The sequence below is a fragment of the Vanessa atalanta genome, chromosome Z (genome assembly GCF_905147765.1).
Source record: "Vanessa atalanta chromosome Z, ilVanAtal1.2, whole genome shotgun sequence".
Lineage (NCBI taxonomy): Eukaryota > Metazoa > Arthropoda > Insecta > Lepidoptera > Nymphalidae > Vanessa > Vanessa atalanta.
This window is the reverse complement of record NC_061902.1, coordinates 14,304,866-14,323,205: the sequence shown is the minus strand read 5'-3', so window position 1 is coordinate 14,323,205 and position 18,340 is coordinate 14,304,866. Positions and strand designations below refer to the sequence as shown.

The 18,340-nt window shown below is 32.1% G+C and overlaps 2 protein-coding genes across 2 annotated transcripts in view; one reads left to right on the top strand and one right to left on the bottom strand.

The window, feature by feature from the left end:
• Positions 1 to 18,340, top strand: part of LOC125075883 (E3 ubiquitin-protein ligase MYCBP2) — an 87,011-nt gene that overhangs the window by 45,079 nt on the left and 23,592 nt on the right. The window lies entirely within an intron of this gene.
• On the bottom strand, positions 886 to 17,832 carry LOC125075884. Its single transcript, XM_047687715.1, has 5 exons — positions 17,597 to 17,832; positions 10,302 to 10,554; positions 4,146 to 4,318; positions 3,712 to 4,004; positions 886 to 3,605 (listed from the first exon to the last, which is right to left on the bottom strand). The coding sequence occupies exons 1-5, from the start codon at positions 17,747 to 17,749 to the stop codon at positions 2,006 to 2,008; spliced, it is 2,472 nt and encodes an 823-aa protein (XP_047543671.1). The 5' UTR covers positions 17,750 to 17,832; the 3' UTR covers positions 886 to 2,005.

Below are 18,340 nucleotides of genomic sequence, written 5' to 3'. Positions count from 1 at the left end.
ACACCAGAAGGATATGACACGAAGCACATAGTATTTTAGTTCCCAAGGTTGGTGACGGTGAAGTCTATGGTCGGTGTGACCATTTTCCCTCAGATGGCAATTCATCAGTCTGCAAATGTATTTATAGAAGTAAAGAGACTTAATCTTAGGATAAGTAATGAGTACTATTAGTATCATACAATTTATTTATATAAACGTTATATAAACGTTAATTTAAAAGTATATATGTTTTTTATTATGTGGTATTTGATACTAGTCCAACAGTTATAAGAACGAACTTTTTTTACAAATTTAAAGAAAGTATTTACAAATTGTATAATGAATTCTATGCAAGAAATAGTTTTTATTACTTATCAAGCGATGGCGATGAGTACATCACGCCGCTGTCGGCCTGTCGCAGCGGTTTTGCACCGGATGTTATATTTTTAAATCGGCTCGGCGCCCGGTATAACTGAATTACAGGCCGGTAACCGATGTAGAAACTGGTCGTTTCTTAGAAGAAAATCCATAAAATACTATTCTGTGTATTAATATTATTCCTCATGAAATTGTGTTGGCTTACAAAACTTTAAACGTTCAACCTGAGAACGATGATGAGATTATGTTAACTTTTGTGTTCGTTTATGTATTTTAAATTCTAGTGGACCGAGTGTGCTCATACTGCAAGTGTAATTGAAATAACGTAGCTCATACTGCAAATTGTTTTGCGAATAACATTGCGATATAAAACGTTCTCCAACGAAACTGACTCGCTCGTATCATATTGCTGTTAAAAAGGCTTCTGGCAATTTATATATAAAGCTTCCTACGTAGAGTCGAGACAAGTTTTATTTATAATAAAAAAAGAAACACGATAATACAGATGGAATTAATAAAATACAAGAATGATAGTCAACATTTATTTCATACGCAACATCAATGAAATAACACATATTACATTAATAATAAATTTAAAACTTTAGTCGTCTTATTACGATTGCATATGACATAGAATAAAAACCCTTTTATGAGTAAATGCTTCTTCGTACCATCTCACATTGCACGTTACTCTGTTTAATCTTTTAAAAGTTACTATAATTAATAATTGGAATAACTACATACTTCTTGATATAATATTATTTATCTACAAGCTATTACATCAAATTAATAAGACCGTGATTGAGAAACACATCCATTACTAAGTAAACATCGATTGATATATGTTACGATTGATCGTATATTATTTAAACATCAATTGAAATATTTAATATCATACAAAGTTGGTGGAGGAATAATTGCATTTGTATCACAAAACAAACGACATGCTTAAAATTTTAGAACCGAGTCAATAAATGATAGCTACTGCAAAATCATTCTTACAATTTTTTAATTTTTTATAAAAATATATGAATTGTACTAAAGTAATGTCTTTGTAAAAGAGACTAAAATCACTCACTAACCTTTGGGACGATAGTGTGGTAAAAAAATAATTACTTAGACATTCTGTAGGTCAATATACAATGTAAATATTGATGTTTATGGAATAGAATGTACATTATTTTAACTATATAATAATGTAGGTAACTACAATTTGGTATTAAAAGTTATATTTTGTAAAGTTATTTCACATTTAATTTTTCCAAATGCCTAAAGGATTATTATTGAATAGTTTTACACATAGCATTATAGTTTTTCGAATATTAATTGTGATTTATAGACATTCATTTAATAGATATACAAGATAAGCGATAGATAACTATTCTGTAGACCTTACTTCTAATTAAATATTTTAATAAAGAATATTTACAAAAAAAAAACTTACAACATTGTCTGGACCGACACAAATATTCGTATCGAAATAATTATTTTAAATAAACAAACTAAATATCACAGCAAAGAAACATTAAGCAAACATCACGCTCATACTTTCATCTGGAGCTCTAATATACTTTCACACAATTAAACTCGAGATCTTTGCGATTATCATCTGCCTGCGGTCAAAGGCGAGTCGGCCCTTGTTGCCAATTTAACCGTGTCGAAAAGATGTACCTTCGCCAGGATCTACAGTTCCAATTGGTTTTTCAGGTAACGGCCTGTTTATCATTTTGTTAGAAGCATTTGAAGCTGTAGATTTATTGGATTTTATCGTCGACATAAGTTGAGGGCTGCCAATCGTGCTGTTAAGAGATTTAGCGGAAGGGCTGACGCTGGTATTTGAATTCATTTTATCACGTACAGCGCGGAGATAAGGACCTCGAGGAACAGCTTGTTCGCCCAAAACATCGGGTATAGCACCCAAAAGAGTCTTCTTTTCTTTGTCACAGTTAGCTATTTCTGCGTATAAATGAACAGCAAAGTCTTTGGGTTCGAAATATTCATGTGCTAAAGCTGTTTGCCTATTGTATGGCGATAGCGGTGTCAATTTATCGAGTGAAGGAGTACGAGTTCCTACACTAATCATCTGTTTCTTATTTTTACCAATCCGTGGTGTTGTATTCTGAAAAGGTAAATCGTAAATATTTTCTTCAACATTCAGTATGGTGGGTGTGTTGTTATTGCAGCTCTCTTCGACTTTAATGAGTTCGTAAAGATGTTCAATCATTTCGCGAGCTTCCACATAATTTTCAGGATCTTCTAGTTTTTCTTTCAAGTTTTCTAATAATTCTTTAGTTAGTTCTTCAGGTAATGTTTGAGTGGTTTTATTTTCAATCTCTACTACTTCTTGGGTAAATTCACTAGGAATAGTAGTTTCTTGAATAACGTCTTCGACTCGTGGTTCATTGAGCCGGTGTCGCTCGGAATATTCATTAACAGATAACTGTGAAATAGATCTAGCATTGTCTATTCCATTGTTCAAGCCGCAAACGCATAAACGATCACAAAGGGCGCCACATGATGAGTTAGATGATATTATAAGATTTTTCAAATTAACGCAATGCCCTCGACGTCTCATCCACCTAATGAAGCTGATAAACATAACTATGATGACACAGCCTAAAGCAGTTACAATGACTATACCGATTATCTTCTTGTCTCTTTCACTTATATCCCCTTGAACGTTCTTTTTGTGAGGGAATCTCGGATTCTTTATTTCAGGAACTGTTCCTGTCTCAGGGCTTTTATAAGTTTCGCATTGAATATTAGGCTTGTCGTTACAAACATTATCGGCGAATTTCTTTAAAACCATATTCTGTTCAGGTACGTTAAAACAGCGAGCAAAAAATTCATTAACAGTACAATAGGTTTCACTTTCAAATGGCTCTCCAGAAACAGTACCCAAACCCGTTGCCAGCCAAGAACTAATATTGCAATAACAGGGCTTACCGAAATAGTTACTTTCGAAAATAATGTTATCCGCAAATTTTGAGTATGCCTGGCCTATAAATCCAAGACTTCCGGAATGCATATCTTCAATTTCATTTTCTGCAAATATTAATTCATGTATAGATCCACCAGGAGCAACAATAGCGTTTGGTGCTAATTCGTCGAATGAATTTCTTCGTATTTGAAGTTTATTCCATGAAGAAAGTTCGAACCCTTTCTCATTGAATATATGGAACACACTATCGACGATAACGACTGCAACTACAGTGGCATTGATGGCGCCCGTCTCTACATTTTCAAATCTGTAATGAAGAAGATAAAAGAAATTAATAGAAATGATAACCGCTAAAAATTAAATGGGTTAACGCAAGGTCAAATATGAATAACAGAAAGAGATTTAAAACTAACCTGGATCTTGAAATATTCAAATTAGCCACAGCCGACTGAAGTGACTTCGAAGCAAATACATGAATATTGCATCCATGAAAATGCAAATTGTTTATAAGTGATTTGGGTGCAAAAGATTCTCCTTCAATGCGATGAAAGGTGCAGTTTGTCGCCATTACTATATTATATGTGTTGGCAGGGAAGGCTCCAGCTTGGATACTGCGGACGTCAACCGATTCCATCGAGATCATAGCCGCTGAAGAGCCGAAGGTCAATTCCGGGAATTCCGTAGTCGAAATATTCTTCAAATGAACCTGTAACATAAAAAACTATTTACAAATCTCCAATATATAACACATAAAAGCAGAATTCGCATTGCAAAGTAGTATAGCATTCGCGTCGTACATAGAAATGAATATACCAGTATTACATATGTATATCAAAAAAATACTGACCGTCATGCCTGGTCCGTGCTCGCCGACGTTAGCTGCGGTTGGATCTAGCATAAAGGTACCAGGACCTAGTTGCAGGTGGCGAACATTGTCGATTTTAATTGATAAAAGCCACGAGAAAGCTCTCCCTTCCAAAGATACGTAATCGCAGTCTCGTATTGTCACAGAGAGTGGCCCTGAAAACATCCCAAACATATATTTATTCAAATAAACTACAAATTATTCTTAAAAAAAAACTTTACTGAAATATTATAATATTTGTTGCGTAACTTTAAGCATCTTCCGTAAAGGTTGAAAATTGTTTTAGATAGCACGTGTTGTTTGGTTAACACGTTTTGAACACGCCTCTATTGTCTACGATACATTCACGCTTCTGTATTATGAACAGTTTGCCTCATGAGTCATTATCCTGTAAAACACGAATGCGGAGTCGGGGAAACGTTATATTTTTAGATACCGATCCGTATTCGAAGCTAGCTACGGCTACCTACAGTTTGAACGAGAGTCTTCTTAAGATTTGTGTGGTCAGTCTGCAATATAATTGTTGTTGAATAATTATTATTTACAGATTTCGTATTGTAGCGTCGAATAAATTCTATTACATTATATTCCAACTTTATTTATATAAAACCGACAACAGTGGGCGATAGTCGTTTTATATTTTGGACAGTAATATCGGATAGATAGATATGAAATTCAACTTATTTTTAGATTTCTAAAAGATATGAGCGGACTTTACATTTTTAGGTTTATTCATACGTAGTACCTTACTATTCACATTATTTTAAATAATATTATAGAATCGATCTAGTTTATAGTTTTTATAATTATTGAATTTGGATATTGAATATTATGTCAAAATTATACATGATACATGTCATTAGTAGAATTACACTCTGTATGACTGTTTTATTCAAAGTGTTGATTTTGATGAAATTTAGTATGGATTAAGCTTGAACCGTAATAAAAGTTATAAGCTATTTTTTAGAATTTTATGATAGAGTAGAAATAGGTAAGAGTAGGACAAGTATGTAAATTCATACAAAATTACCTCTACAATATCACCCTTATAGTTCAAATTTCCAAATATCCTTTCTGTGAGCATCTCCTTCACAAAAGTAGTAAGTATCCTCAATTCGGACAAGTAAACCGTACCTATAGTTTCGTAGAACTCGTGATGAGTTTGTGGTACATCGTACATATATTTCAAGTTGAACCGTAACTTATTGAAAATTATAAAGTTAGATCACAAAAGGCCGAAGGTATTATTTATCAATAAGCCTTATAAACAAAAACTTTATACTATAAAATCTAGGATGCATTTTCCAGAAAAATATTGTAAAGTATACTAATGTAATTTCAGTCAATTTACATTAAATTAACAGCCTGTAAATTTCCCACCGCTGGGCTAAGGCCCTTTGAGGGGAAGGTTTTGGAGCATATTCCACCACGCTGCTCCAATGCGGGTTGGTGGTAAGTTCAGTCAATATTCAAACAGAATGAACGATTATAAATACTTATGTATATATAGAGGTTTAACTATACATAGATATAGATACATATCTCGAATCATAAATGAGATGCATTTTTCGTTAACTTGTGCTACCTGTTTAATCATATACTTAATTGTATAGTATTGAAAGGAAATATTACGGCTTCTAACATAATTAACATTTCACGTAATATAGGTACTGGACCATTTTGGCTCTGTCACGGTTAATTACTATACGCTGAATTCGGTTGGATTAATAATTAATTGGCTGACTTCTATAAAATTATATACACAAATATGTATGACTAAAGACTGCGTTTAGGGGTAATCCGTAAAACATTTTTTTTTTTAATATTATGTAAAATTATAACGCGCACAGTGATAGGGATTTGTGTGTGGGTTGGTGTCATCCATTCATCACAGATTCCACCAAACAGCAGACGGCTTTACTTAGTATTGTTATGTTCCTGTTTGAAGGTTTAATGATTTACAAAGGACAAAACATCTTAGTTTCCAAGCTTGGTAGCGTATAAACGATGGAAGATTTTAATATTTCTTACAGTGCCAATGTATTAGAACTAAAAAAAACTATGCAATGCAGATTCATTTGATTCGTCGGAACGACATAAATTTCATCGGAGTCGCTTCACACTTGGCAATTTTATCACAATAGCTGTCATTGCCATTATTTAGCACTTTAAGTGAATATGTCGGTCATCAATAGAAGTAAGAAATAGGAAGGGACACATCAACCGATTTTAAATTTTTTAGTTCTAATCACTGAGTTTACAAAATCGAGAACCGGGCCGAATTTGACGATGTCAGAATTTTTGATTCTCTATACTTAATTTAATAACGAAAAAGATAAGATATAAAATATATTATTATATTTGTACAGAATAATTAAAGACTAAGGTAAAATCAGCAACGTCCGACGTCAAGTTTAGGTAATTGAAGTAAGCTCAAAACTAGATCATAGAATTAAATTTAAACAAATACATTATATTTATCGCGTGTTATTAATATATAAATTAGATGAGCTAGAACAATGATCACTCATAATAAATCAAGGATCACTAGAATTATAAGTTAATGTAACATAACTTGAGATAAAGTCGTCACTGTGTATATGCATATCTTAATAAACGGCACGGTCGCAGAAATAGTATGACTTAGTCACCGAACGCACTGATTCCATGCTGTAAGTACTTGCGTAAATGTACTGCTTTACTTTACTCTTCGTGTTTTGGAAGCGTCTCTCTATTATTATTAAAGACAATCTATCATAAATATCCAAATGGTCTCTTATCCGTTAAGCTACAAAGAACCAATAAATGGAAATGTAACTAATAATTCGACTTTTTGTAGAGCTGATGCAAATTCGTAACTTTTTATAACAATTATGTTGTTGTTACAAACACCGAGATTACAAAAAAGTACCTAAATTTGTAGCAATCTATAGCCAATAGTTGACTTCAGTTATGGACTGAACCATTTTGAACTTATTGCAATAATGTACATAGTTTACGTATTGGTTTCCAGTTTGACAATTTCTGAGAATACCTACCTTTCGAGTAATGTCGGAGTTTGTTTAAAGAACAAACTAAGTTACATGATCTATTTGTCGTAAACATTAAATGCATTCACAAATAATTCGGAGGGAACAATTTAGTGGGATGGTAGATGGATGATTATATTTCTTAACATTCGATAAATATTGCTTGTAAATAATCAATTTTATTAATTCATCATCATAAAATTGTAAACAGGTTAGTTTTTTGTGTTTGTTTTTTACTAATTCAAGCTGCTTATTTTTTCTGTGTGAAATCGGGGTAAGCAGTTTATTATAAAAATAATTATTTAAAACAGAATAAAAAAGATGTCATATAGAATTATACATCAAATGTCATTTTTGTATAAGTAAAATAAATATTTTTCGTTAATTTTAAGGGGAAGTGAAAGTGTTCATTGTTTGTCTTGTTTTGTCAATATGTTTAAATGTTTGGGTCGTGCGTCATTGCGCAGCTTTGTTCCATATGTTACCATTTTCATATGTTGCAGCGCCGTTAAAAAGTTGAAAAAATAAACCCGTAAAGAACAATATGGCTTTAGTTTAATTATTTTACTCTAATTTACCTATGTGCACGCAATTATAATAAAAAAAAAACAAATCAAATGTATTTTATTCAATTTAACTTCATAATGAAGCGTTTTTGTATCGTCAATATTTAAACAATACCACCGTTTCGGAAAGCAGTCTCCAGAGGGAAGCAACGGCAAGAAACTCACATAGTTGATCTTTTAAAATAAACAGATTTACAATTCACAATTAGTGTTCAATAAGTCCATTGATGGAACCCGAGCCTAAATCCAGTTGATTTTTTTATAAGTATTCTTTTAACTAATAATAACATTAATTAATTAATTTAATATTAACATATATATATTTCATTAATATAATATTATCATAAATATATTCTGAAACAACCGTTAATACACCTATTTATTTAAAATTTTTGCGTAATTATCTCCTAGAACTAATATTGTAAGCAGTTCGGATAGCTCTTTTCTGCAGAATAAATACTATATCAATATCAGATATTCCATATTCTTGAATATTAGTTATTTACCGCAAATATTTTTTACATGAATGATAATTTCGTTTGTAAATTGATTTATTTACAATTGCCTTAACGAATTTCATAACATCTGAACCGATGGTTTTTTTTCCATGAATAAACCTTTGTTCTAATTGCACCATTAAAGTTAACGTTCATTCGTTTCACACTTCATTCCTTTCAGTTACTCTGTATGTCAATGCCATGTTATTCTCGGTTATGTTAAGACATCTACTAAATCAGATTTAATTCAAATATTGTGCATAGTTTGTTTTAATGTCGTATTTGCAATAAATAACATAATTGCTTATTAGGCTAAGGGATTAACGTGAACCCTGAATGTGAGTGTGAATCAGTGCATCATAATTCGTGTGTGTGTAATTGCCGAGCAATGTATGTTTTATACGTAGTTATTAGGCCTATCTTTCTGATAAAGAGGAGAAAATATCTTTGGATTATAAAGGTGCGTCAACAGCTTCTATAGAACTACTGATAGGAATTATTGTGTTATTTTTTATAGATATTTAGTCGAAGTAGGCCGTACTCTCAGACTTGATGTCTCATGTGCTTGATACGAAACTGCTCGGACTGGTTCGTTCAATGAATGCAGAAAATCTCTCTTACATAGACGGTCCAGCACGATTTAGTGTGTTTAAAACATTTAAAGATAAAATTATTATTGTTAAAATTATATCTCTGAATAAATTTCCTGTTAAAGGAAAAAACTTGCAATTTATTATTATGATTTATTTATTGAAATACTATCGATATGTCTGTTCTTACTTCATTCGAGTAGAATTAAGCTTTTATCAGTAATCACTCAATCAATTGATCTCTTCTACTATGCCTTACTGAGCGCTAGTAACTACATTTAATCGCATGACCGACGCCTATTTTCGTATAATATTACATCTTTCAATATTTCCTTATAACTAATCATCAAATCTGAATGGTTGAACGGTACTAACGAAGAATTTAGCAAATTTAAAGTATTTTTCATTTTCTATATAACGTAATTGGAGTTGCTCTACATTTATCACAAATATGTATGTAAAGTAGGGTTGTGCAGATTTTGCGACTTGAATCGACAAAATAATAAAAAAATATAATTAGCCAATGTTAATCATACAACAATACGCTATTATAAAATGTAAATGCCGAGGCTCCTTCGAGCATTTTTCTGCATTGCTGGTATTTGGTTTTGGCAATCCTAGCATACTACTTAAATTCAATCTGTTTATAAAGTCACTATTATATAAGCTTAATAAATGCTTGATTGCAGTTTCAAGTTAACGCCGTAAACAATTTCGTAATTTTTGACAAAATATAAAAAATAATCCGACGTAAAGTTGATTATCAGGTCTATCCGGCCACGAGACTTTTGCTTCTCCGAACCGGTTATACCGATATGAGCGGCGACCGCGCAAGCTTACTGTTACAGCTCATCACTACTTTGTATCCTTTACTGTTATTATGTAGGGAAAAACGTTTCGTTTCTAATCAAGACAGAACACTTTGACTTACATTCCATCAAATTGAATTGTTATACAATACATGTCGCGCAAAGCTTTTAACGTTAGGTAGGTCGGAAGTGTGAAAAAGGGCAACCTTTCCTAGATCCTTATTAATAAAGCAATAGAAACAGTTAAAGCCCAGCAGACCCGCTGCTCATACTAATTAGTCTACTGCATTCTCTGAATCAAAATATTTAGCCCCTGCGCTTCGCAAAGCCGGATAAAGTATTTTTATTTTAATAAATATATAAATGTTTTATTGATGTCGCGTTTGCATTGAAATAAATTCAGGTAAAACACTTCGCATGGCAGCATATTAAAATATATATATATTTGTATTCGTTCTATGTATTTACCAATATGCTTATATGGTATGTACATAAAATAGATGAAAATTTTACAACCAGTGGCAATCAAAAATCAAATCAAAAGTTAGTGGATGAAACTAATACGTTTTTTTTATTAGGTTTTAGCCAAAGGCAATATTTGTGACTATCACTGATTGTAAAAATACAATTTGAAACGTGAATATTACCTTTGATGTTGCTGAATGTCTTCGTTTCGATACTCAAAACATCGCAATTGTCGATTTCTAAGTATAGATTGATGATGTTGAGGTTGACGGCAGAGGCGGTCCTCATGAGGACCAGCTTGTTGCGCGATAAGTGCACGTGTCGTGCGTCGTCCAGCCGAGATAGAGAATTGACATCTATCATCAAGGCCTCTGCACCGGCCACGGTTAAAATTTCAGTACTTTCCGGTAGGTCTCCCTCAAAAATGTTCATTTTCTGTAAATAAAAAAATGAGTAAAATATTGGCAATAGCTGTTAAAATTAATATACTACTACAATATTTTTATACAAAAATGAATCGGCATCTCTAACCTCGTAGACAATACACGTGATAACATGAGTTCTCGTTCCGTTATCAGCGGGTATCGTTACTCATACCACATCTAGCTAAATGAAGTCTGTTATCGCTAATGCCTTATGTTTTCGTTAAAGCGGATAACGAAATGTAAAAAGAGATAAATACTGACTTATCATATAATTTTAATATATATTATTTATTTTACAGTAATTAGTACCATGAATATATGTTTATTTATACTATGATGTCATCGAACACGTTAATATAAAAAACTTCAATTAATACATATTATGTTACTTATTTGCGAAACGCGAGATTATTTTATTAAATAACTTTATTGTAACTATTAAAATGACTATAATCTTACTTTGACCAAGTTGTATGCATTATTATTTTTTTTTATTTCATAACTAAGAAGCTAATTTGAGGTACATGTATGAAAGTACATGAAAGTAAAAAATCAATGTCATGTTAAAGTATAAGTATATAGGATTTGTTCTTTTACAATTCGTCCATAGTGGTAATAATAGAATGTTCCTAAAAGTGAGAGCAGCGTTACAGTAACTTTCGTTTATCCTATTGTCTATTCAAGCGCCAATGGCCGAATATCCGTACGTTTATACGTTAGTTACACTGATAGGACAAAAGAGACACAATACTTCGTTTAGTTATCGATTTATTTTGTTATTCCCGATAAATATTTGCTTCTTGTATGCGTTCGATATTTGTTATCGAGACGTTCACATTCATGAGCGTTGGCACAGATAACATCGTCGGCCTGACTCATTAATATTATGGTAACAATCTTTGCTATTTAGCATAGAAAAGTATTATGTTATTTAAAGTAGGTAGGTTACTTGGCTTACATTAGAAAAAAAATTGGTTTAGTTTTAACACTAACAGTGTTTTCCTAAATGAACGCTCGAATAAAAATTGAACAATATCCCACACTAATGAAAATATGACGCGACCATCTTGAGGCTGAGAGAAGTGCACCCGACGCAAAAACAATCAAAATCGGTTCATAAACAAATTTCTCGATAATACATATAAATATATTGTGACGAAATGATAACCTTTTTCGTTTTAATCGGTTTAAAATAGATAGTTAATTGTTTTATCAGAAATTAACGACAAGAATAAACAATATACTTAGTTCCTTACGAAGAAACGTGGAGTATTTCGTTGAAAAAGAAAAAAAGACGTATAGACTATAGATGACACGTCCGCTCTCATACGCCATCGTAAATAAAAATAAACTCGAGCACAGACAAATCATTCGACCGACTATTATTAGTTATATCCAACATTCTCTGGGTTTATTTTATTTTATATTAGGATTAATAAAACGTTATTACTTTAAAATACTATTCGACATCCGTATTATGTCTTATTACATACTTTTTTTTTTAATGTTATTGGATTTGTAGTCGAATTTCATGTAAACTCGATGAGTTGTGTATACAATTTCTGACTCACAATCAGAGTCGAGTCTGAGCAGTTCATGTTTTGCAAGTTGCAACAGCGATTCGTGCAACGTTCGCCTTTTAAGGACTTGAACTGATAATAATCGCTACAAAACTTACTGTCGCTTCCATTCATTGGTCAATTATGTGTTCATATTTATTTAAAAAATAATCTACTTAATAAATGATAATTATGAAATCATTATGAAATATTGTTGATTCATTTAGCTATGACAATTGTTCTTAAATACTAATGAATATAAAATAAATAATTATTTATTAAATATTAGATGATTAATATGTTTTTTTAAATCCTATTGTTTATATACTTTTTTTATAAATTACTCGAGATAACATATCGGTTTATCGTGTAAGATGGCGGCTGGTCATGAATGATATGTGTTGCCGTTGCTACTTGTGCATAAATTAACCATGTTGATAACATCTGTGTTAAAACAACTTTTATAATTGCATAACATTAGTGGTCGTCAAACCATGCTTATGCGTTGTCATTACGGGACAACTTCTTAATAAGAAATAAATGATCATTACTCGATCGTTCGGAGCCTTGATCTGTTTCTCGTAAGTGCTCCTCGAGGAGGTTACGGAAGGATCGGCGAATACAATGCCCGGAGACTTTTGCTTGGCACAAGACATAATTCAGTCGAAACAATACGTGGGTGCGATCCAGTCTAATATTTTATTATTCATCAAAAATAGTTCAATGTTAACTTTAGAATTATATTTATTATGATAAAACGATATAAAGATGTTTAGCTTGAACAGATTCAATTACTATAACAATTAGAAATAATTAAATCAGAGCTACGTTAGTCATACGCAGTCGACGACTCAGTAAAGCAAACTCTACGCGGCTCTGTTAAATAATATGTAATTATAAATCACTTAATAATATACTAACAAACGACACGATAATCATTATTACAAAGCGATGAGGAGAAAGTTGAATAAATACGTACGTCATCTCAATTATTCGCTAAAAAAACATTACGAACACAAGAAAGTGTTAAAGTATACTTTGCAAATATGTACTTTCAGATTTCGTTAATAAAATCAATCAAACAATATATAATTTGTTCAAAAAGACTCTTACAGTCTTAAAAACACTTTCGAATTATCTTTTTACAGGAAATTGAATGTAAAACTAAGCATCGGTTCGGAATTCATTTCTACCGAGAAGAACCGGCAAGAAAATTAGCATTTACTTTATTTCTCAAAGAAATATATAGTCAACCGTATACAATAAAACGTGTGTATAAAGAAATCAACGAATGCTAGCTTAACGCGTTGTATTATCGCCATATGACCTGGTTTGTTGTCGGGCTGGTCCGAAATGATTCGAGTGACGTGTCCAGCTCGGTGAGACGTTACATTGCCACCGTAAATGACTCGCATGTTATGAGATAATGCCGTGTCGAGAGTAAACCAATTGCCGAGGACAAGTGCTCCGATGTCTCAATGTTCCTTTATAATTAAGTATAGTTAATATATCTCTACAAACTATTCGGTATACTGACTGCATATATTAGGATTATTTTCTTTCGAATAACGTTTTACTTTCATCGATTGTAATATTGTTAAATTAGAGCCGACGGCCTTTAGCACGATTTTGTCAAATTATGTTTTATGATTAGTAGAAGTGTGTCGCAAGACAAGTAAGCCCCAAAGTATCTGGAGTCGAACATATTTAGATACTAATTTTGTGCATTTAAAATTTGTCCTGTTCTGGGCATAGATATTTATTAATGTTTAATTATCGATTTGTATAAGAAAATTGAACTAATGCTTAAGGTTTTTTTTAATTCTACGTCGATTCCATTTTCAACGTTCAAGATATTCTCGCAAAAGGGATTATATTAAAGCTAGAATAAATTTTAGTGCACTTGACATGAAACGTTAGTAAACTCAACTTGAAAGTCAACGGCAAAGTCGAGTTAATAAAGAAATTAGAGAATAGCAGGAAATCGGAGTTGTGAGGGGTGTCGGCAATATGAAACAATTCTGATGAGCTTTGCGGTGAGTTTCGTACTTTCATTCAACAAATATGAACCAAGTAATCGTAGTAATCAATTATTATTATTTCCAAGCTGGTGACCGTGCATCACATTATTTAAATATCGAAATATAAAATTAAGGGACGTCATGTAACTTATAATAGAGATGTGAAAGTGTTGGTGCACATAGTGGTTATATTCATAATGTCACCGTCATGTGGGTCTCTTTCTACGATCAAGAAAATAATAATAATAATGTGATGATGTTTAATCGACGGCACGTTCGGATGATGTTATGATAAAATAACGTAAACCATGTTCCTGCGTCTCTATTTTAAAAACACGACCTAGTTTGTATAATAGCAAGTCTTCCTAATATTCGAATGAATCATGCACTTTGTTACCGCGTAAATTAAGGTATCGTAGTCAGCCTCGTATCGTCGCGGGCGCAGGAAGTGATCTCTCATTACGGTTTTTTTATGGTTTGTTCGTTGCTCCCGCAGGCGCGCTCTGTTGCTTGCCCCGCATACGTGTACGATGCGCGCTTCCACGGGCTGTCTCATTTTGTATTTTATTTGTGTCCGACTCGACTAAAATTTATCATATAAATCGATTGAGTAACTTGTTTAGAATTAGCTTTGTAGTTATTAAATATTTATTACGTCATGGCTAAATGAGAAATAATAGTACATTATAAAATTAGCTAAATTAACCGACTCTACTGATAAGCAATCAAAACAAATATTCCGTTATGTGGTACAGTTTTATGGTAATTAATAATAAATAAGTATTAGGATTTAAACCATTTTCAATTCAGGCTTCAATGTTCTTTAAATGATAAGCGAGCAAATGTAATGTATACAATATACAGGAAATATAATTCAACGCAAAGTTAAAGAGCATAGTTGTGTTTGAAATCACTATTAACTTAATAAAGTGATCGGCCGAGCTTCTCGCTTTTACTCGTTAATGTTCGTACCCTTCTGCCCCTTTGATAGCGTCGATGTAATTTAACGGGATACCGAGTGAGAAGGACGATGTGTGAATGTGGACCGTATAAAATGCGCAACAAGTGTTGAGCTGTGACGGCCTAGTGGTTAGAAAATTGAACCTTAACCGAAGATTTCGAGTTCGAACCCTGGCAAGCACCGATGAATGTTTGTTTATAATTCATCTTGTGCTACACAGTGAATGAAAACATTTTGAGCAATCATGCATGTGTCGGGTGAATATCTGCCACATTCTTCTCAAAAACAAAAGAATAATATATATAAATAGGGAGGGGGGGCATTTACAGGCTTTACTTTTACTATACTTTACTTGACTTGACTTTTTACTTTTTATTCACTACTAGTTTTGATATAAATGTTATATATGTATATATGTTACTAGTTATTTATTTTTACAAAGCATGCTCTGATCAATACATCGTGTTACGAAGTTGTCCGAGAAAAATATATTTCAGTGGAAGTAAACAAGTTGTTTGCATTATATTGAAAATATTGTTCATGATTAATTTATTCTCCGAATACGATATTTTCTTTCAGTCGAGTGATTAAGAAATGAAAAAATTACATTTAACTGTTTGATATCGCCAGTTAAGTATTGTTCGAATTCGTTCGAAAAGCTTTACGTACTTTATTTAAATTCATAACATGCTTCAGGAAGTAAGTATATAAGTGTATTATATATATGATTCCTGTTTTTTAAACATTTAAATAGTAATCGTTTACTTTATGTATGTACACATATATTACTCTTTGTAAAGGCCAAATATTATCTTCATAGTGTCGTTTAAAATTTATCATTTTTTTATTTACGACTATATATCACATTTATGTGATAGTTATTATTTACATTTTATAAATTTAAATAAAAAGAGAGTGCTTTTTTTAAATTTCTAAATAATTTGAAGCACAAAATGGTGTCTGTTCGGTGCATTTTATTTCATAAGTGCGTAGAAACGGTTATAAAGTAATTAAGCTGTTTTAAATATTTAATATTTAATCGCTAATAACATTATTTTTGTGTTCGATCTATCTATTTAATAAATATCAAAGAATTCGTGAAAGTCTAGAATAAATAACATATTGATTAACTATAGTATTAACAAGACGTTATTACGTTGGACTGGTAAGAAGCGGTCGTTGCAATATTAGAAACAAGTTTTGAACATGTTGATGATGTTGATTTTGGTCAGTTTTCACATAAAAATTACCATACATAATATTTCACGGCAAGGATAATATCGACATTATTTATTTTAATATTTCATATGCCTCGGCACGTTTTTAAATTTGGACTAGACAAATTCGCGAGTGCGTGTGCGACGTAAATAGCCCGTACTCTCTATTCACAGTCGTCCGACTAAACGAGTCGTGTTGTCCTGTTCTAACGAATATTGTTAGTACGAATAGCAGTATAATATTTGGGGCAAATAGTTTTGACCATGCCGGTGAATGTTATAACCACCAAGAAACTTTGAGCTCAGTGATGTGTTATTATCTTTAAACAAGCTTGTACTGCAATTTTTATTTCCATGACAAGTTGTAACTTGCAACTGTGTCATCGATATTAAAAATAGTCGAGTTAATTGCTTTTGTGACTGTCATAAAGAGATTATTAGACATGTATTTATAAGTTTTCAGTCAAATATGGTCTTTACCTTTCGAAAAACATTAATTTCTGCTGTAAAATCAATGGATTCTATTATTTATGTCGATAATGACTTGTGACCGTGAATCGGGTTGTTTATATAAATGAGATTTCGCTCCATTATTCGAAGTGCATAGAAGTTAAATTGGTGTTTAAAACGTAAATTAGAAGTGAAGCAGCAGACAGCTGTGCAGTAGAACACAATACGAGTGTGGTGTATGTGTGCAATACGCGGTCACAATGTACGCATTGAACGCGTGTGCGTTTGTTCAGTGCCACTTGTTGCTCAGGACTCGGTGTCGAGTTCGTGAACTGTCGCTCTTACAAGAGGAAATTATGGCCTGTTTATAAGGTCCACCACTGAGCTCACACATAATAAGGGATCAACTTCAGGTAGTCTTTGTGTAGTCTTAGATAGATGGAATTCTCTTTGTCAATTTTATTATTTGACGTTTATCAGTATTTTGGATACATATGTAGCGTGTTTATATATCTCTCGATTTTGTTTATTTTGGTATTAAATTTCTCATTTATTAGTTATATTATTTACTTATTATTATTATTATACATATTATGAAAATAATTTAAAATTAAAGTTATGCTATAGCGCTTTGAGTGAAGTAATTTTAACAATAAAATTATTTATCAAATAAATTATTAAAAACGAACTAAACTTTCAAAAATAATATGTTATTTCTTCAATTTATCTAATTGATATATAAAAAAATAAACATTATTTTGCGTTGAAAGTTGCCGACGCCTGACAAAAGTATGTGTGACGTACCACATGCTACGGACACTTTGTTTGAAATCTAATTGAGTACCTGGTTATGAGGAACGGAGCAGTTGACATTGGTCCGTAAAGGGTGTTTTGCCGGGACACATTTGCAGTAAGATAAATTGCACACGCCGGTATGTTCGGCAATCACAAAGGCGATTAGCGCCTGGAGCACGAACAACGCGGGGAGGCGCGACATGTTGCCGCGCAGGAGCGCGACCAACCGCGCGCTACGACCGTCATGCACAGACTGGCTACTATTGAGAGCCGAGAGCGGAGCGTCCACTATCGCTACCGCCTTTACAGATGCTGGCTCTAACGATAGTGATGCCATTTATTAAAGCACGCCTTAATTATCGATATCGATAATGAGGTTTAATTAGTATCATTCCAATGATATTTGCTAATTGCCATCGACACGCGTATTTACAATTTGGTTATTGTAATTATTGTTAAATGTTATGATAATTATAATTATCAAAGCGTCAAATTTTAGTTTCTATATTCTAATTATTGTTTAAAACTATGGAAATATTTTATCATTCACACTAAAATTCTTGTAATGAAGATGCATAGTGCTTTTTTTTAAATATAAGTTTTTTAAAAAATTAAATAATAAAAACAAATACCCTTAATTAGTTAATTAAGGATTTGGTAGTTACTAATATTATAGGTAATTAAGTCGCATATAATTTAAAATATAGGTTAATTTTAATTATAGAATTATAAATAAGTACTACTTTTGAATGGAACATTTTTGAGAATATAATTGTGGATTAACGCATATTAA